General features: G+C 40.7%; 2 protein-coding genes across 4 annotated transcripts; both read left to right on the top strand.

Annotated features, from left to right (window-relative positions):
• Window positions 1-1,321: 1,321 nt before the first annotated feature.
• Window positions 1,322-10,870, top strand: fbxl18 (F-box and leucine-rich repeat protein 18). Of its 3 annotated transcripts, none has more exons than XM_057844457.1 (9): window positions 1,322-1,464; window positions 1,977-2,176; window positions 2,589-2,938; window positions 3,834-3,969; window positions 4,676-4,945; window positions 7,367-7,790; window positions 9,435-9,819; window positions 10,069-10,287; window positions 10,431-10,870. In XM_057844457.1, exons 2-9 carry the CDS (start codon window positions 2,000-2,002, stop codon window positions 10,585-10,587), a joined length of 2,118 nt encoding a protein of 705 aa, XP_057700440.1. In that variant the 5' UTR covers window positions 1,322-1,464; window positions 1,977-1,999; the 3' UTR covers window positions 10,588-10,870. The 3 variants fall into 3 exon arrangements, with proteins under 3 accessions (XP_057700440.1, XP_057700438.1, XP_057700439.1); XM_057844455.1 differs by having other exon boundaries at window positions 1,322-1,516; window positions 10,431-10,867; XM_057844456.1 differs by lacking the exon at window positions 1,322-1,464 and adding an exon at window positions 1,537-1,776.
• A 1,770-nt stretch (window positions 10,871-12,640) lies between these two features.
• Window positions 12,641-20,722, top strand: ptcd1 (pentatricopeptide repeat domain 1). The gene is made up of 8 exons (XM_057844458.1): window positions 12,641-13,194; window positions 14,009-14,149; window positions 14,705-14,923; window positions 15,340-15,441; window positions 15,518-16,111; window positions 16,815-16,931; window positions 19,286-19,468; window positions 20,462-20,722. Exons 1-8 carry the CDS (start codon window positions 12,769-12,771, stop codon window positions 20,678-20,680), a joined length of 2,001 nt encoding a protein of 666 aa, XP_057700441.1. The 5' UTR covers window positions 12,641-12,768; the 3' UTR covers window positions 20,681-20,722.
• Window positions 20,723-21,667: the final 945 nt, after the last annotated feature.

Raw genomic sequence — 21,667 nt, 5'->3', positions numbered from 1 at the left:
CCAGGACCGAAGAGTCAAGATGGATATACGTTTTGTTTTTTGTTTTTTTTAAACCTAAGCTTTCAAAAGCGACAACAACGACTGAGCAAGAACCAAAGATTGAAAATGTGGACCATGAAACGGTAGAGACCACTGTCAAAATGGTGAGCGGAGTTAAAATTTGCCCCACTAAACACGCGTATTGTACAACAGAGCCACCGATGGTCTCTTGCCAATGTAGTTACCCCTGTTGTGTCCCCTGGCCGCGGGAGCACGCACCCCCCCCCAACACACACAAACACACACACACACACATTAGTTATGAGTTATGTCAACTTAAACAATGAATTGAAGCCAGAAAAGAACCACAGTTATATTTTGGACATTGACGTTTATTAAACTGGAGAAACTCCATACAGGATTTGAATTACAGAAATAACAGTTATAGGTCATCCTATAAGTAAAACAGTGAAACATTAGCTTTTTTACGTTTAGTACCTATGTTACGTTATACGACAGAATTTTTTGTTTTTGTATATATTTTTTTATGGATGTGCCATGTTTTAAAACCTTGTAGATAACTACATCACTAATAAAACACGGAAATCAAGCAAATCAGTGCAGCACAGTTGCTCAGCCCAGGGGATACAATTTTTGACTGGGGTAACTACATTGGCACGACACCGGCGGGTGTACCATATTATTCAATGGATGACAGTCTTGACGAAAAGTATAGCCTAAGCAGCCTGATTTGGACTTGCCCTGAAGAATGATGGGAAACAAAAAACGCTCATTTTCAACATGTTATTATAAATATTCTTGTAAGTTAATTTTATTGCTGACACTGCCGCCCCCAAAAGTCAAACTCCGCCTTTGGTTTTAATGAATGTCTAGTCGACCCCATTCCATTAATCATATTTCAATGTGAAAATGTCCAGGTCGTCTTGTGAAACATCACGTTACATGACATAAAATATGACATGTTCTATAATTTCCCTCCTATAGCAATACACGTCCGTACTTTTACATACATTGTCAGTTTTCACATCTGAGAACGAAATGGTGGTTAATGTTACCATGCATAAATTTATATTAGATTATTAGGTAGATAGATTTTTGCTATTTTGTGTTAATGAAGCAATCATTTCACCTTTTGTTTTCAGCCAACACTATAGTCTGAATTAGACGTTTTGCTGTATTTTCTGAACGCAAACAACATTCGAGTATCACTTACTTTTGACAGCCCTTCATTATTGTTGTGCGGATCGACTGGTCGTAATTCCGTTGCTTTGGCCTGTGTTGAGCAGGCGAGTGCAACCAAGTGCAACGCGTAAAGTCTTCCGCCATATTGCTACGGTGAATTATGTCCTTCCTTGCATGCCTGGGAAGCGAAGGGGAAGACGTGGAAACCGAAACCCGAAAGCAAACATGTCTCCTTGGCGGCTGAACACCTGACATGAAGCAGTATCTCGCATGGTGACCACGGTGAGCGGCGCCGCTGACACTTCAGACGTAAAAGGAACGTCACGTTTGCCAGGTGGGAGGATTAGCAATTTAGCAGCAACACGCACGATACCTCATAAATCGCTAAGTAATTGGTTTCAACTTAGGATTGTTGATTTGGACCTATATTGTTTCTGGTCGACTTGTTCATATCCGTCTTGTGTGACCAAATGGGATAAAATTACTTTCAAGTAACGCTATAGCGCAGTATTGCCTTTTCCCCCTGCTGGTAGCTTGTTGTTTCAACGCCTCACATTCATTTTGGGAGTTGTCTGTGTTCTCCAAAGTTCAATGGTAAGTGTGTAATATTTCAGCATTAATTGATTTACATAATATAAGCCTTATCAGGCACACAACATGGAGACTATTCCAGAAATTTAGGTCACATTGTCCTGTGACCCAAAATGAAAATAAATACATAAATAAATAAATAAATTGAATGAACCCATAAATGTTTGAAATCTAACATCATAATAATTATTGTGCTGTTACAGGCCGGGCTGGGGAGGAACCCGTGATGGCGTCGGTGGCGGTGGGCATGTTCGACCTGTCTGACGAAATCCTTCTCTACATCCTGCGTCACGTGCCTGTGTGTGACCTGCTCACCAACGTAGCATCGGTCTGCCAGCGGTTGCAAACGCTCTGCTGTGACAAGAGCCTGTTGGCCAATGTATGCCTGTCTGAGGAATACATGGTAGGCATAAAGACATGCACACACAACTGGCCATCCAATATGTTATGCGTAACCGGTCGTCAAGGAACCATGGGCCGCATGTGGTGTCCAGCACGGCAGGAGAGCGCACTAACCACTAGGCTAAAAAGCCCAGGCTAGCAGGTCTAGTCGCCGGCGTACTCTCTGAAGGTGTCGGGAGGGAGGTTTCACACGCAATGCAAGCAATGGACCTACGTGCACCCATTACACATGCGCCTCCACATGTTCTTATATTTTGATTAGAAGCAGAGTGAAAATGGGAACTGCAGCATCTACTACAGTTCCTAACGATGCAAACATTTTTTTCATTAAGGAGTCACTTAGAGGGAATCCTTTATTCAATTCAATTTCCTATACAGAATTTGTAACCGCCACTTTATGGCTTTTTGTTCAGATGGACGATCAGAGGGTCCGCAACACACTGCGGCAGCTGTCCAATCATGTGCAGTCCCTAAGCCTCAACGGCGTCTACTGGCTGAGCAGCGGCGTGGTAGACTCGGTGAGCCGCTGCAAGGCGGTGACGCGTCTTGATGTGAGTGGATGCCGGCTGACGGCGCTGCGCCTCTCTCGCCTTCTGGCCTCGCTGCCTCTGCTGCGCTCGCTGGCCTTTGACGTACAGTTGGGTTTCGACGCTACCAAGCTTTCGGGAGAAGCAGTGGACCGACTCAGTCGTCTGGCAGAACTGCGGCAGACGCTGTTGACGCCCAGCTATGGCGTGGTGCCCTGCTGCGCCCAGCTACGCAAGTAAGTAGGACGCTGCATTTATTCTCCGAGAAACTTTCTATTTGTCTTTTGTGTCCGGTTCACTGTTGCCATATTTAGATATTTATTTTGTCAACATCTAAACAAACAGCATTCAAATTAAATAATAAACACCATTTTAAACTAAACAGTTCATTAAATGCAAGAATTACATATAAGACAGGGGTGGGCAAACCGGTCCTCGAGGGCCGCAGTGGGTCCTGGTCTTTGTTCAAACTTATTCAGCACAGACAGTTTAGCCAATGAGGTATCAGTGGAAACAAGAAGCACCTGACTGAAATCGACTGATTGCACTTGTAAGAAACCGGATTGGTGAAAGGCTGTCCTCATGATGGGTATGAACAAAAACCCGCACCCACTGCGGCCCTTTGTGGAATAGTTTGCCCACCCCTGATATAAGATAATTAAATTAATATTAATAAATTAGATAAAATTACAAATGCACATAATTAAAATCTTTTTTTTTTTTTTTTTTTACATTGAATAAGTAAAATAAATCGCAGAGTATAACATAAATTTTTGTAAGCACTTATGAGGTTAAAAAGTTTAAATAGCAACAAATACTTAAATTACATTTAGTAGTCAACTAAAAATTATTTTTACTGGCAATATTTTGAACACATTCCCATTCAAATAATGAAATAAAACTATATAATTTTCAAGTATAGCACGCTGTTATGCATGGTGTACAGATTTCCGTTTTTTAATTGCTGCCACGTTGGCAAAAGATGCCTGTGATGAAAAAAAGATTTATCTATTCTGCAGATATGAATTTGAAAATATATATTACCAAATACATTTTTTAAACCTCATTAAGAAATAAATTAGTAAAAGTGTAAAGGAAGTGAACTGTTGTGCTGCATTTGTGTGTTGTCAGGTTGATGCTGCAGTTCGACATCTCTGATGTGACCAGGGAGGGCATCGGTGTCAGCTGCCACCTTATGGTGGGTCAGAGCAGCGTGCCGCACTATGAGCAGCTGGAAGAGTTCAGCGCCAGACTAGCCCCTGGAGAGGTCACTTTCAATTCCATGAGTAGTTTTATTTCAGCTATACCTTGATTACTGTACATGAGGATTATAACAACAATTTATATGCTTATTAATTCTCATAATGTCAAAAAGCACCATAAAGTGACATGTACACTCCTCGCGGGGCTTTTTAAAACAGAATATCCTGCCCCCTCCGTCAAACACTTGGACAAGAATTAGCAGCGAAACTCTCATTTCGTCACAAGTGATATTTCTGAAAAAGAAAACACAAAGCTTCAAGATTTGCATTCAAGATCCATCAAATCAATAAATAAAACTTACACAAATAATAAATAAATCAGTCAATAATTACAATATTAAAAGATGAACAAATGAAAAATTCTTTCATTTACAAATGTGTTGATGCTCTAATGCACCTTATATGCAGGTGTGCCTTATGTATGAAGTGTTGCCTAGTTCATTGATGGTGCACCTACCAATCCGGTGCACCCTATAGTCTGTTATGTATATACATGGTCTGGCAGTGAATGTGTAATACTGATTCTGATTGGTCAATCTCAAATGACTTCCAAAAGCAGTAAACAAACCCCAAAACAATAACTTGTAAGTATTCATTTATCGCATGCCTTTGCAATACACATGTGCCGTTATTGTTATATGGATAATTTTGCAGTACTTTGTGCAGCCCTAATAACAATACCCATAAAATGTGATGATTGTCTGTCCTCAGGTGAACCAGACGTTGCTGCTACTGTACTTGGCTGTGTTTAGCGTTCACGTTCCAAAGCGCCTCCGTGTTTTTCTGGTGTCCATCCCCGGCCCCAACCCGGCCCACTGGCCTGCCGCACCCTCGTTGGCCCAAAGCCTGGGCCTCCGCGGCGATTTGGAGGCCTTGCAGTTGCCTCGCTCTTGGCTGGACCCTTCATCACTAAAGCGCGCATTGGAGGGCAATAGCCCCAGGCACCTGAGCTTCAGCCGCTGTCCTGCCCTGTGGCCGCAGGTGAGACAAAACTCTCTTATCACTATTACAGCAGTATATGACTGTATCAGCCTTCTATAGTTATTAGCTATGTAACTACAGTGCTGGCAGGCCAAGTTTTAAAAGGAAGACACTCGTAAAGTACCTAAATAGGGCTTAGCCAGTAAACTAAAGGAATTTCTTAATGTAATAAATTGTAATACTGCAAGTGCTTGTTTTAGTGTGTTGGACAGCTAGAGCAAGTTAGTTCGTCTGTACGACAGGAGAAAAAAAGTCTTAAATAGCATTATTATGTGAATTAGAATCATATTTTGAGACGATTCGACTATATACAACAGTTTAGCAAAGCGCAGAGGACGAGAAATTAGTCTTTTAATCTGCCAGTTAGCCACGCCTACCATTATAGGGCCCTAGCGTCCTCAACAGGTGGATGACGTCAGCGGGAGAATGGGCTCATCGGTTTTACTATTCAGCCCATTGAGGGGGAATTATTCAGAATGAGAAAAACACGACGAAGAGAGCCGCAAAATGTCATTGTTCCAGTCTCTCTAATCCAATATTTTTACAGGATATTCTTTTTATCCAAGCATTTTTCCCCAATAGCTAAATAAATGGCATGGTCATGACAAATAACAATCTTGTGCTAAATGGATTATGAAATTATAAAAATGCATTTATTCAGGACGACATGGCAAAATTACTCCGTAATGGTCAAAACTGTCGACTTCACCTTTAATGTCGCACCTCCCGAACGATATAACGCGATTTATAACGATATATTATTTAAGTCAGGCTTATGTCATTTCCCTTTCCTGGCTTCGGAGAATGTAAATAAACCAAGATGCGTGACAGCTGGCCGACATGCTAACCTGAACAGAGTGATGTTTCAAAGTCATCCAAGCGGAAAATCGCACATAACTAGCCCGGGTCATTTCACATGACGACTGGGTTGTCGATCGTCTTCGCCGATTGGCAACCCGCCGAGCGGCAAACAAGTTAGAGCTTGTCGTTCCCCTGCTGAGGGTAGAGGGCTCGTTTGCGGGGAAGCAGCTGGACAATGACCGCTGGACAAACCGGCCGACGTCGGAGGAGCGTGTAGCTGCCAAATGGTTAACACAAATATGGCAAAATAATGCTTTACTACACAGCGAAGTTGTAAACAGCGAGAGACTCATAGGAGGGCGGCTGCAGTAGTTATGCAGCTAATATGGTATGAGAGCTTTTTACATGCACATCCATGATCAAACGAAAGTAGTCCTTTATTTAAAGAAAGTTTGTAGTGTTTACTTTGTAATTGCTGTAGTCGCGGCTATTTTTAACACAAAGTTACAATTTCTGATCGGTTGGAAAATTTGACGGAAGACCGGGCACATGAAGACGGCAATAAGCCGAGTATAGTGCTATCCGGGGGGGGGGGGGGTGCTACAAGCCGCCGGTTGAGGGGACAAGGAGCATGTCAGCCACAAAATGCAAGCCACCTACATATTAAAATAAGATGATCCCAGTATTTGTCATAATACAAAACACAATATTTACTCACTTCCTCGTAAGTCCCATGGTCCCACAGAAGTAGGGCTTGTTTTGGCCAATATCCACCAGTGAATGGGAACCTTTTGAAACCCCAAGTAGGCTCACAAGCCTGTCCGTTGTGCAACAAGATTTTTCTGCAGTCGTTTGGCTGGCGTTATGCGAAAAATAAACGAATTAATCCACAAAATCTGCTGAATCCTTAGTCCTTCTCATCCAACAATCCGGCTGTATAGTGAAGAGGACTCCTTCTCCCGTATACGCCACAGCGCCCTCTTCCTCAATACAATACCGAAGCCGGAAGTCTGTCATTTTCATAGCGCGAGATTCAAAAAATTGAATAAATATATCGATCGCTTCTTCACACATCCAAATGGTCCATTTCATTCAGGAGCATAAAATACCGCGTGTATTATGAAATAAACATGCTTTTTCGTGTCACAGGCACTTTAGGTATAAACGTCTGAACCCGAGCTGTGGCCTACAGCAAAGCTCCCTTCAAGTGCTACCATTCGGCGTTTGTGTATTTTAATTTCATTTTTTTAAATCAATGTTGTTAGGCATGGGGAAGCTGTGAGTTCAGATATATATATTTTTTGGAGGTGGTCATAATATGTAATGTTGGGATTTAATGTCAAGAAATTTAAACTGGGGATCAAGGAAATGAAATTTAAAAAATGGTCAGCAGTCGGATGGAATGATGCTTTTCCAATCATGTCGACATTTTTCCACTGATAGAAATTTGTGCTAAAGCTGTATTTTCATATTCTGCTGTTATTCAGCAAATAACTAAGCATAGGTTCCCACAATGGAAAATGGCGCACTGTAACTATGCAGAAATGTACCGGTACTTGAAAACACTGATATTTTTATATGTGAAGCATGCTATCAAAATAATGTTTGTTTACTTAAAAGGTTTTCTTGTCCCTGTTGGACGGCGGCGTACGAGACGCCTCGCGTCTACTGAGCCTCAACTTGAGCGGCATCAATCTCGTGCCATACTCAGAGTGCCGCGGTACTGAAGACCAGCTGCTCCCCGCCAACATGAGCCGACTGGCTTCCAGCTGCGTCAGCCTACGACACTTGAACTTGATGCACACGCACTACCATCACGAGCACGATAACAACCTTCCGCCACCTGCTCCCCATCTGTGTGCCAGCCTTGCTCAACTTAAGCACCTTCGTTCACTCACCCTACCTGCATGTGCCCTTTCGGACGGCATCCAGTCACATCATAGCACCACACAGAACTCGTCCCTTTTACTCCTACATGGCTTGAAGAAGCTCCCTCGAGTGGGCGTCCAAAACTACAGAGTCGGCTCGGCCACTGAGACCCAAGGTAGGTAGATGTCGTTAATAAGTTTACATTTATGCCGTTAAATTTAAATTCATATTTTGGTCAAATTGCACTGGTCAAAGTTTAATACATCACACAGTAAACTGACTGATGCCTTGACTTATACCTCAAATCACGCCTTTCTCAAATCAATTTTTCCTATGAAAATAAAGGAATTTGCAATCTATTCCAGCTCAAAAAACACCTCAGGAAAATGGTGTGATGTCTTTTTATATTAAAAAAAAAAAAAACACTGTTGGTACTGTACTAAACCATAGATTGTTACAAAATATAATTTCAGGGATTTATGCAAAATACTCTAATTGAAAATACAAGCTCAAAACGGCTATTGTTCAGGTACGAGGTACGCACGTTTTGAGGTACGCATTCATGCGTGTAATTTAGAACCCTCATTTCTCATCTTTTCCCTTTGAAATACTAGTACATGGAAAACGCCATTAATCAATTCCATTCGTATCTCGAATTTCATAAATTGCGTCACTCATACAGTGCCTCAAGGCACTGATGTACTGCATAACTTTGTTTAATGTAGTGTAGTCTTTATATTAGCACCCCCCCTTTTTTTCACGCAAAGATCATGCTGTATGAAAGATGGAATTAATAGATGAATGGAGTTACACAATTTTGTATGTCTCATAGAATGACGAATGAATGAATGAATGGGTGTCATATTTAATATGACAACATAAATGTTCCATAAATCTGCATTTTGATATAGAAATAAATCACATAAATTTATCAAACACAGTCTAGTGTACACCAAACAAGGTTGGTGCACAACATTTATAAAGCACTTAGAGCAACATTTAATAGTAGAAAAGCGCTAAATAAGGATAGGAGAATGCTACTCTGACAGAACACAGAACAATGAACAAAACCAGAATTCCTCCTGGTACTGACAGGGTTTGTGAGGCTAACTTTGTTCCTGATAAATTCTAGTGACAATTTGTTATTTCCCAAAAATTACTAAAGAGAACATACAAACTAATTTGCACAGTATAAAATCCAGTTTGAGCACAATTTGAGCTTTGCAGAAGAAATTGGCTCAACTATTCTTGAAACAAAGTAATTGTCAGCCTTAAGAAGTAGAGGGTCCAGGGCTTTTTATTGAATAGGATTAAATGTCTCTTCAGAACATTTGCGGCTAAAACAAAACAGCAGCGGATAGTCAGACCAACAGGTTTCATCATACTATATCACACGCAGGCTTTGAATTGGTTCGATTTTTGTCACCAACAAATATTTAAGCTTCTCTCTAAACCTCTGGTCTTCAGATGTTAAAGTGTTTTTATATTAGAGATTTCACCCTATAATTGTTAGTCATGTCTTAACTGCCTGCCATCATGTTTGTGTTCTTGTCCCCTATTCTCCACATGCGCTTAAAATATGTCAACAAAGATCCTCAGCCTAGTCTGATGCTGTCAGTATGTTCTAAAGTTCACATGTAGAGAATGTTAAATCTTTGCATAGAACTCAAGGAAAGAAAATTGGTCAAATTAAGTAATTTAAGCATTTCAGTCATATTGGTTTTTTTCCCATAATGCATTTTTACTTTCATACCAAATAGTCATTTGGAAGGCTACTTTTTACTTGAGCAAAACTTTTGGCTTCTCCACCCACTTATAGGGGAAACCACCTTGGGAATCAGCCAGCTAGCCACTGGTTGCCTCTACCTGGAGACCTTGGAGCTCATTGGGCCTGGCTTCGTCTCTGCTTTGCCCCGTCTGGAGCCATGCGCCCGAGCTAGCGTGGAGCCTCGCGGCATGTGCGCATGGGCCAGAGGGGTCGGGGATGCTCACCTGGCAGCCCTTGGAGGGTTACCACGGTTGCGCCGCCTGACACTTGCTGGCCTGCCTGGTGTCCTGAGGGGCACAGGTCTGGCCCACCTAGTGACACAGTGCAAAGACCTGCAGGTTTTGTCACTCGCCAACCTTGGCACTCTGAAAATCATGAACTATAACGCCTCCCTGCTGGAGGTGCTTAGAAACTGCTCGCAGCTTCAAGAACTCAGGTAATAAAGACTGCCTTGAAGCTAGTTTTCACTCAGCATTGCAATTTGTGTACACTGCATACTCACCCCCAAATTTTCTGGGCAACATTTTTTGTTTATTTTAGGTCTGACAGCTGTTTTTAACTTAAAACAAATTGTGTGGAAACCAAAACTAATCTGTTTCTCTTATGAGATGTAGTTTGGTGTAAAATAGGTATCGCCGTACCTTTTTCGTGTTCATTTGATTGTTTGTCCGTATTTTGTGTTCAGGTTAGAACAGCCCTACTTGAATGCCAACTCGTCCTTCTTCGATGCCCTCTCCTGCTGCTCCCGCCTTCAACGCTTCTGCCTCATTTCGCGCAACGGCTCCTTCGAGGCGACGGTGGTTGAGTCGTTTGTGGAGCGCTGCAGCCGTCTTGTCATGTGCCACATGTTCACTGGTGGCACATTGATAGCATGCCGGAACCTGCAGAAAACTTTACTTGACAGGTCTGTAGAAGAGAGCACAACTATTGATTGTTGATTTTATTTTATTGATTCACTTATTCATCAGAATATTTGTTTGGCACAAGCTTGCTAACTTTACTTACTTGGCATCCCCACTGATGCGCACACCTCCTCTAACAACATAGGTTTTCCCCAGAGCGTCCAGGCCTCTCTGCGGTCATTTACCCGATACAACATGAAGACCTGCCTTCCATCATCAGAGACATCCCACTCACTCTTCTGGACGGCACGACGTTATTCCAGAGTCACGTGGCACAACCACCACGCTTGTCACCATGGTGACGTCGACACATTACCTCCAACGCCATTGGTGCTGCTGAAGGTTATGATTAAAAGCAACAGTTTTATTTGTGCCATTTTGTACCATGTTTCTTTTTACCCCCTATGTGATGACTTGAATGGAACTACATTATGTTAGAGTAAAATAAGGCATCTGTTTCAGAACTTGGCACTCTTTCGTAAGTGCTAAATTGAAGAATGTATTTTTTTTTTTTTTTGCAAACATTACTTTCAATTTCAATAAATTATATTTTCTAAAATGTCTCTAAGCTCATTTCTATCCATCCCAATAAACCAACAGTCTAACACAGGGGTGTCCAAACTTTTTGCAAAGGGGGCCAGATTTGGTGCGGTAAAAATATGGGGGGCCGATCCTGGCTGACGTCCTTTACGTAGAACAATTAAAGCAAATTTTAGCAAGCCATTCTGTGTGTCACATTTGCTTTATTAATGTTTTTAATTAATAATTTCAACATTCTCGCAACTAGCCTATGTGGCGTTCTCTTTTGACTCTTGGGCTCTTGCGAAATACTGCTGCTGTGAAATTTAACTAGCTTCAAGTTGCTTCAATTTCTTCAATTTCTCGCTGCATATCTTCCCTGTAATCTTGTCTAGGGCTGCAGCTATCGAATATTTTAGTAGTTGATTAATCGATGGTCTACTTAGTTCGAATAATCGAGTAATCGGATAAGGAACATGAAAAATTAAAATACCTGAGCTGAGCCTCAAACGGTATATATATATATATATATATATATATATATATACACATTTTTTTAAATGAGGATCAATGTACAACAAAAGAACAACTGGCTAACTTACATAGAAAAAGTCCGCTAGCTTAAATGCTAATTTTTTTTTTTTTTTTTTTTTACAATGCTCTTAACAAATGGCTCAGACACAAATTCCCACAAAAAAAAAAAAAAAAAAAAAAAACGGCTAAGTATACCTATGAACTAAATTAAGAATGCATTAAAAATCATTAGCTCAAAAAAAAAAACCTTAGCTTACGTTGGTCTTAACAGGGAGCAGTTGGATTCAGCCATGTGAAAAGAGGCAGACCAGAGGGCAGTGTATCCACCCTCATCAATAAAACTAATTGCTAACACTTTAAAAATGAACCATTAAAACGGCACTTTAATTAAACGAATACTCGAAGCAACAAAATTTAATTAGAATATTTTTTTTGTAATCGAATACTCGAGTTAATCGATTAATCATTGCAGCACTAATCTTATCGTACATGTCTTGTCTTGTTTGGTAATATGGCCTCACATTGAACTCTTTAAAAACAGTGACTGTCTCTGCAAATGAGGCAGACACAGTTGTTGCGTATTTCAGTGAAGAAATAGTCAAATTTCCACCTATCCTTGAAGCGTCGGCCGTCGCAGTCAACTTTCTTTTTTTGTTGTTGTCGCCATTTTAGAAAATTGGAAGGGTCACACGGGGTAATGTTGCTTAGAGTGCTGTTGCCTCTTAGTGGGTAAATGAGGAGCAGCATTTAGTGTGTAAGCTACTTCATATGCTGGTAGCAGTACTGCTGACCGACTTATTAAGTCTGTGTGCGGGCCAGACGTTATTGATTAATTGACAGAGGCTGGGGGCCGGATGAAATTTGACCACGGGCCGCATTTGGCCCCCGGGCCGGACTTTGGACATGTCTGGTCTAACAGGTAATGTCCATTTTATAAAATTGAGAAAAAATATTAAATCTTGTTTCCAAACTTGGATTTGTATTTCCATTGTTTTATTATTGTCATTTTAAAAGCTTGCCAATGTTGTTTAGGTTATATATTTGAATTGAAAAAGCGTGTTTTAGGAAACTTTGTGCAAATTTGCAAAATTCATAAATTAAGACGAGCGTTCCTGTGAGCAGGCCAATCAATCAAATACCGATGTTGTCGATTGATTTTGGCCTCCGTGTTTAGAGTATTTTCAAGGTGTATTTCAGTGAGTTCTAAACATTTAAAATCTATCCAATGAAAGGATTGTCATTTACGACTGGCGGTGTATCAATACGAGTGTCTTTTTATATTTTCTCTATTATAGGCTACTTATGACTACTCTAGGATGCGTCATCAAACATGGCGGCTCCCTTAACATACTCCGAGCTCGTGTTGTCAAACAAGATAAATCCATTACTTATTCGGTAGTTTCTGTGTACCGTGTTTCTGTTAACTAACTATGCTACCTTCCGTAGCCACTTTGTGCTGCCGGAATGGCGCAACAATGTCCGTCATGGTTGCTAAATTACCCCTTATACTAGCGGTCAAGAAACCAGCGTCTAACCTGTATGGAGCTCCACCACCAGCCGCGGCGAGGCTCGTTCTCAGACCCGGAGGGCCACAAGTTAGATGGTTCTCCCTGACAGCCTCCATAAGGCGGCAAAATGCGGAGGTAGCATCGCACCCAGAGGAGAACTTTGGCACCCTGTCCGCCGACATAGCCTCCCGAAGGTCCTTCAGAAAAGTTAGCCCCGAGGTATTGGACATGAGCTACCAAGAAGACGACGACGACCAGAAGCCGAAAGAACCATTACGTAGGCCCGGGAGGAGAAATACAACCTACTGGTACTTCTTACAGTGCAAGAAACTGATTAAAGCTGAGAAGGTTAGTGTTTTGTAGAATAAATAATAACACATTGAAATAATTAACTCTAGTATCAAGAAAGTTGTGTATTCCTCAAGACCAAGTCAAGACCTTAGTTTTTCTTAGTGTTAAATCCTGATAGAAGGGACTAGCACACGCAGTTGTCCTCAGAGAAGGCAATCCTTAAAACACAGGTGTCAAACCGATTCCAGAAAGGGCCTACTGGTGCAGGTTTGCTTTCCAACCAATGAAGAGGACACCTTTTCACCAATTAGATCTTTTACATGTGTAATCAGTTAAACTTAGTCTGGTGCTGCTTGTTTCAGCAGGAAGTTCATTGGTTAAACTCTCTGCGCGTTATCGGTCGGAACAAAATCCAGCACCCACTAGGCCCTTTCTGGAATCGGTTTGACACCTGTGCCCTAAAACATCCTGAGCTAATAAGGTTCTTGTCATCATTAACTTTCAATATGATAGCACTTACAACTGCGCTGAATCTATGATCATAATCACATGATGATGTTTAACTTTTCCACTACCTAAATGACAGGTTAATTAGCCTAAGGTATCAAGGGTTTTTTTCCCGTCAAATTGCATTATCACTTTTAATAGTCCTACTTTGTTGAAATTCATTTAATTAATGGGACACTTTTCTAGATATACTCATCTCATAACATCTAACTGAAGAATTTGCCTTTACAAAGGTAATAATGTTTTCATGTTGTACTGAATGCGGTCTCGTCTTTTTACCCACTAATGAAAGTAAGTAATAAATGAATAAAAATATTTTTGATATAGTGTAAATAACATGAACAGTACATGTGTGGAATTTCAGCTTCAGGAGGCATTGGAGTTGTTCGAGAGCGAGATGCTGCGAGGGGAGAGGCTGCAGCCGGAGGAGTACAACTACAGCGTGCTAATCGGAGGCTGCGGACGAGCAGGCCAGCTCAAGAAGGCTTTCAAGCTCTACAACAATGTGAGGAGGACGCATAGCATGTGTGATTGTCCACGTACTCGTTCTGAAAATGCTTTTTAGCCCATTTACTGTAGAATTATGCATGGAAGAATTGTTAAAGTGCATAGAAAATTTTAAAATTGGGGAAAAAAAACATGATTAGCAGTCAACCTATTCAATGTCAAAGCCATCTCTCTAAATTTCATACATGTTCTTTATAGTCGTTTTGATAGATTTTTAAAAGGTATTTCTAAAATAAATAAAAAAAATTGACAAAAAATAGATTTTAAGCTTAAACTATTTTTTTGTGTCATTTTCTTACAATTATTTGTACAAGATTGTTAGGCTAATCTGCATAGATTATGACAGAATGACTGATTTTTTTAATTAAAATTTTTAAACATACTGTATTAAAAAAGATCATTTTTAACAAACTTTGTAAATACCCTAGCCCCCCCCCCACCACCACCACCATTTAAAAAAAATCTTATTGCATATAAGATTTTTTAAATCATGACCTTTTTAATGCCATTGTGCAAGTAAAGGCCGGCCTCCCTTTGTATCAATGTGTTTCAGCTGAAGAAACGAGGTCTGGAGGCATCTGATGCCACCTACACGGCTCTATTCAACGCTTGTGCGGAGTCACCACATAAACACATGGCTCTGGAACACACGCTCAAGCTGGAACAGGAGCTGAAACGCAAGAACGTCACCCTCTGCGTGGCCACCTACCACGCCATCCTCAAGACACACGCGTTCCACAACAATCTACAAGCCTGCATACACACGATCAAGGTCTGTGTCTGTCCTTGTGGGTCTTGTATTTAGATATTTTCTCTCTCTTGGGTGTGTTTTCATTTTTAAAATAGGTCATTTCTGTTAGCGCCCACATTTTTTATTAAAATTTTGAAACAAATATTTCAAAGGTTTAAACTAAAGTAAGGTTTTAAAAAAATGCTGCAAATCGAATTCGCTAAATATGAGGTTGGATTTTTATGAATATGCCTTTACATTTAATGGAGTTTGTACTCAAAATCTTGTGCAACAGAATATTGGCTCAAAATATTATTTTTTGCGGGGGACCAAGTCAGTAAATCTCCCTTTAAAAAAAAAAAAAAGTAATATCCGTTTTCTGTCTTCTGTAATGTTTATGTTTAATATAAAGTGTCTTTGAATTCTATTTGAATTGATTTGTGTGTCCTTGTTTCCAGGAAATGTTAGATATTGGTCATACTGTCACTCAGGAAACGTTTCACTACTTGCTGATGGGATGTCTGAAGGACAAAGAGCTTGGCTTCAGGCTGGCTTTGCAGGTCTTTTTAATGCTGTCGAATGGATTAAATGACCAAAAAAACCTATGTTATTATTTGTTGTTTTTTTTTTCTACAGGTGTGGCGGCAGATGCTCAAGTCTGGCCTCATTCCGGACTCCAAGAACTACAACCTGCTCTTGAGGACTGCAAGGGATTGTGGGATTGGTGACCCCGCGCTGGCCTTCAGCCTCTTGCTCCTGTCAAATGAGTCACATGTGAAGTCACGTAAAGGAGTTGACATTGACCTTCTCGAGCGTCAGCTACTTGTCCAACCTGAAATCCAAAGTTGTGGTGGTGAGACAAAAAACTCCTTGGTGCCACCCAGACAGGCAGAAAGTACACTCTATCCCGTTAGTGTTACCCCAAACCTGCTGGACCTGCTTGAGGGAAAGAGCGACGGCAGCGTGATCTCCTTCGGAGATGTTGAAGGAGCATCCAACAGGCTGGCTTTGCTGGGTGGAGGCCAAGGTTTCCTGGAGAAAATGACAGCTGGCGGGCTGGAGCCAGACCTGCGGACTCTGACACTGTTGGCTGACATCATGGTGCCCGGTGTACAATCTTTGGAGATGCTCTTGAAGGTGGCCAAACAGCACCGTATCAAACTGGATGCTGCCTTCTTCAACACGGTCATCCACAGGACTGCCAGAAGTGGAGACCTAGATGGAGCCAAGGTATTGGTAATGGGTTGAATGCTTCCTAAAAAAAATGTACAGTATGTGTGCAGTAATGACTTGACTGACCAATGTAGACCAAGCAATACAATTGACCAGGTTTAATGTAATGACTGACATGTCAATTGATGAATGGCAAAAACTTCAACAAATGACTAGTATGATTGACACATAGATTGACCAACAAATGCATGAAGAGTGAGTTGAAAAAAATCAACCACAGGTTTTTCACATAGTAATTGTCATAGACAGTGGCCAATGAAGCATAAGCGATGAAACCAACCAATCAGTGGTGCGGGCAATGATTGCTGTGTAGACTGACCAATGACTACTAGAGGACAAGACAACAACCAGTCCCAGGTTGTTCTTGTAAAGGTTGACATGTACACTGACATATAAAGTGTGATGTAACCTCCCAATCACTTGTGCTGCGTTACGTGTTGACTGAACAGGGTAAAAAAAAAAAAAATGGCCAGGCATCAACCACTGTCCTTTCTGACATTATGGCTTGTCATTTGTTGCAAGGCAGAGTGCATAAGTAACAACACCAACGTCAAATTATAAAAAACATTTCCACTTTATGTAGATGCCCCATTCTAATGTTTACTCATCTAGTGTTCTTGATGTCCCCTCTCTAAAGAGCAGAACAGGTGAAGTGAATGTCAGAATTTAAGTGGATACTGATAACATTTTAACTGTGCAGGACGTGTTGAGAGTGATGCGGCAGCGCAAGATGAGCATCAGTGTGCAGACATTTGGGAGCCTGGCAATGGGATGCCAGAAACAGAAAGATGGCCTTCAACTACTCCAAGACATGGAGGTATTGATCATGATTAGTGCTGTGTAAAATAATGTCACAAATATAATATAAAAACTGTCTTACAATGTACCGTCATTTTCGGACTAAAAGACACGCACACAATCACACACTTTGAAGCATGTGTCTTATAGCCCAGTGCAAGTTTATTTGTGGATTTTTACTGGTAAATGTCTTTTTAAATATGCCATTGTATAATGTTAGGGTTACGTTGGCTCAGATAAATGTATGTCCACAAGGTTTGCATCCACCTTATAAGATTAGGCACATCACGCATCTGACCTTTTACGAAGTTGGTGGGCCTGGTTGCTGAGAAAGGCTCGAGAAGTGCCCACCTAGAAGTGGCCAGTCAACACTTTCTTCGGCCAGACTTTGAAGGGTGTGAAGGAGAACTCAAGGATGGTGCTCACAGAGTCCTAATTATGGTTCTTTGGCTGGTATGATTTGAGGCTGATGCACGATGTACCACTTGGTCTTTCGTCCCAGGCGTAAACAGAGTGGCGCACATGCATGCTGGGTTTTAAAAGACCGTTAGTGCCACCCTGTCGTCCTCTGGGCTCAATTCAGGCGACTTTCCAGTGTCCGATGCTGACCGAACCTTCAGGCCCACCTCGCCCCTGTGTGCCCAAATTTTATTTTTATAACTAGAATTGTTTGAACGACTTTGATGAAAGCCCTTTTTCATTTGATTTCATTTGAACTTTCGCGTCTACGTTTACAGCCCACTTATGCATTCTTGTGGCTCAAAGTCATTTGCATTCAGCAAACCTGCAGCTGCAGCGAAGTAGTTCTTAGATTTTTTTCCTATTTGTAAAGCATGTGAAAGGGTGTTTCAGGTGGAGTAGAGCATTCTTCAAAGCACAATTTATCGTTTGACTTATTACACAAATCACACAAGCATGCAGCCACGTAAATAACAAAGGAAGGTGTATTTTGTCGCACTGGTGGGATATGGCTCTTGTTGAGTGTATTGGAGGGCACCTTAAACTCCATGGAACTGGTACGCTACCTTCCAGGGAGAAGGTGTAGGCTCCTCTGGGGAGGCGCCGATGTGTCTGGTACAGCACTTGTTATGTGGGGTCCCAGACGTCCCAAATAGTTTCAGCTTGGTGACAACAGAACATGTTGATTGTGGCTCAGATTCCTTCCCTGGCAAATGGGGTGAGGGGCTTGGAGAACCATTTGTCCTTCAAGAAAAGCATAGTTTCTCCCCAAAAGCAGAAAAACGTCACCAAGGACATAACAGTGTTCCGATGAAAACAGCTGTGTGTAATATTATCTGTCAACATCTTGTCATGTGCGTATTAATGTGCGATTGTCCAGAAGTAGGTATGTGCCGGTATGAGATTCTGACAGTATGATAACCTTAAGCAAAAATATCACTGTATTAAAATGTGCTACTTTGAGATATCTGGTTAAAAAAATCCATTGAACAGGATTTTTATTTTTCAAACCGTATTAGCAAATTGGAACATAAGTATAATGTTAAGTTAAAAATGTGTATATATACACATATTCTAAATAAATTCAGTCCGTAAGGTGAGCGTGAACCCACAGCCAAAGCTTAACATTATTGTCATCAGAACAAAGATAATAGAATTATTTTCCAGAAAAATCACATGTGTATGACTTGTATCATGTTTACATTATACACACACTCTTTTCTCAACACAGACAGAAGCCAGAGGGGAAAAAACATGTTTTACCACCGCTAGACACACTAAACATGCTGGAGTTAACTCTCACAGCTGGCGGCAAACGTTCACAATACTGTTCACTGACCTATAATTTTGTTTAAATGCGAAATAATATTAGCGGTATTGCCTCCTCAGCAGCCACCCTCCACAAACATGTTTTACATGTCGGTTCGCCCTCCTTCTTTAAGCCGCGGCTGTCTGTAACTTCTTTGTAGCCGAAGTATTCCCATACCAGCAATTTCGTTTTCTTTGATGGGGGGGCGAGGTTCAGGAGTTTCACCTCCTCCATCCATCGTGTAGCACAGCTGACTCACTGACACAGGGCAACAACAAGTAGGGGAGGGTTGAGCCTTGCAGCTGAAAGCAAGATATTTCTCCCAGCATTTATGGTACATAAAAATAGCTAATACCTGTGGGACTTTATGACAGAAAATTTGGGCGGTTTTTAAACCGTGACATCATCATACCATGGTACACTGTGCCATGAAACCGGTTATCGGCACATGCCTATCCACTTGCAAATAATTTCTTTAAAAAAAAAACAAAAAAATCATAAAACTACATTATTAAGTATGTCAAATCAATGACAAAAAAAATATCAAAAACAGTACTCTACGTAATAATTAACTTGCAAACTGATCAATGACTCTGTGTTGTCAGGAGGCGGGTTTACAGCCCAACGCGCACGTGTTCTCCACACTGATTGGCCGAGCGAGTCGGCGTCTGGATTATGTTTACCTGAAAACACTGCTGAAAAGTATGCGTGATAAGGGAGTGTGGCCAAACGTGGTCATCATCAAACAGCTGGAGTTCGCAGCACAGTATCCTCCCAACTATGACCAGGTGACTATTAACTATTTGGTTGCTTTTGCATTTTGTTATACAGTTTTACATTCTTGTTTAAAAAACGAACTTGAAAAACGAAAGTTTTTCCTTCATTCTATGTCCAATGGACCAACCCCTCCATGAAACACATTAAATATATATTATATGCAAATATATCCTTTTATTTTTTTTTTGATCAAATAAATAGAAAATTTATAACATGCATCCGGAAAGTTTTCACATTGCTTCTCTTTTTCAACTTGTTTTTGGTCTCCATTTCTTATTCCAAAATTGAGTAAATTTTCCCCTTAATTCTACACACAAGGATTCATGATGACAATTTGAAAAGAATATATTTTGGAGATTTTTGCCACATTATAAGGAATAAGGCATCTCATACGGCCTCCAAATGTGAAAAAAGTAAAGCAATGCAAGAACTCTGGGGATCCAATACTGTATATTTGACATGCTTTCATCAAAATACTCCCAAGGGTGTACGTAATAATATGGATAAAGAAGATGACTCTTTTATTCGAACCAATGGCAAATCCTGAACGGGAAAAAGAACAGAACTGGAAGATTATAAAAATGATAGAAATGTGAAAAAGGCACTATTGTTTAAAAAAAAAAAAAAAAAAGTATAATTTGGGGGGATTGTAATATTAAAAAAATTAAGTTGTTCTTTTTTTAAAGTAAAATGTATATTACAAAAAGAAGTGTTTTTAAAGGGTAAAATATTGCAAGGATGCTGTGGTTGTGCTTTCTGAGGAAATATGGCTGAATATTATGATAATAAGATCTTATTTTCCCAGGAAATATGGCAAAATAGGGATTTAAACGTAGGAGTTAGGAGAATGACTAACAAAGAAATGTTCTGACACTAGCAGATAACTTTTTTTATCTTCATGAGACCCAAATATTTGTACACAAAAAATAAAAAGTACATTTTTCATAATACTATATATCATGTTGTATTACACCCCCCCCCCCCCCCCCCCCTCTTCTTTCCAGTACAAGTCTCGCAACAACTATTTGGTTCAGATTGATGGCTTCCGCGGGTACTACGAGCAATGGTTGCAGACCATGCCGGCCCAGGGCGACCAGGACGATCAGCAGGACTCAAGTGTGGCAACTGTCAAAAGTCAAGCCCAGCTGATGGAGGGCGCAAAAAAAGAAAGTGGGGTGGAGAGGATCAAAGTGAGGAACCACACGGGGAAAAACTCATCTTAGACATGGCCTTTATTGTTATTTTAATTATTTAATAATAAAAAAAAAAACATGACGTAGTGTGTGTCTTTTTTTGGGGGGAGGGGGCATGTTGGGATTTCTTGTAGACCCTATGACTGGTCTCCAAGGGCGTAGGTGAAAGAGCGCACGACAGTTCTGGCTGAACAAGTGCACAGAGGTCATTCAACAGCTGTATTTCTCAAAGGGAGTTGTGAAGGAAAGAGAAAATCCCGTACCCAGACAGCCTACATACTTTCTGAATTATGACACGAGTTGGAGGTCCTCTTTATGTGCAGTCTCATGGAGCTGCTGGGTGCTCTGTGTAATGTTTATAGACGTAAACCTATGTAAAGTCATGTTTACAGATCGCACGTCCAGGTAAAGACGTTTTTTTTTTTTTAACAAATTACTACAAAAGTAACTTCATTAAATGATAACAAAAACTGGTCAGATACCACATTGTATATTAGTGCAAAGTCATTTTGGAGCAGGGCATCTCTAAACCCACAAACTTGGGAGGAAGCAGTGAATCCTTAAAACAGCACAGTGAAAAGCACACCGAAAGCCATGGCATTTTAGGACGGTACTGACAAGATCACCCAAATGTCACATTACGCGAGATAGCCAGAATTTCTCACTATCAGTGTCTACTGTCAGTTAAACTTCTACTTGCTAGAAGAGAGGGAGTTTTTTGGGACGGTGATGCAATTGGCCAGTTGCATATTATTCCACACATCCCTTTACATTTATCATTGTCTTGTGTCAATCATATTACAGTCGTTTTATGTTTAATGTCACACACACACACACACACACACGTATATATACTGTATTTCCTCTCAAGTTGACAGACCCGTTTTTATTCAGTTAATTATGTTAGCCATGCCAGGTAGCCTCTAGCTAAGTAGCTGTTTTCTTTTTCACTTAAGGGTTCCCTCATCATCCATGTTTGATAAAAATCTGAATTGACACAGATGAGTTCTTCACATA

This window comes from Corythoichthys intestinalis, chromosome 8 (genome assembly GCF_030265065.1).
Source record: "Corythoichthys intestinalis isolate RoL2023-P3 chromosome 8, ASM3026506v1, whole genome shotgun sequence".
Lineage (NCBI taxonomy): Eukaryota > Metazoa > Chordata > Actinopteri > Syngnathiformes > Syngnathidae > Corythoichthys > Corythoichthys intestinalis.
This window is presented reverse-complemented; position numbering and strand designations above follow the sequence as displayed.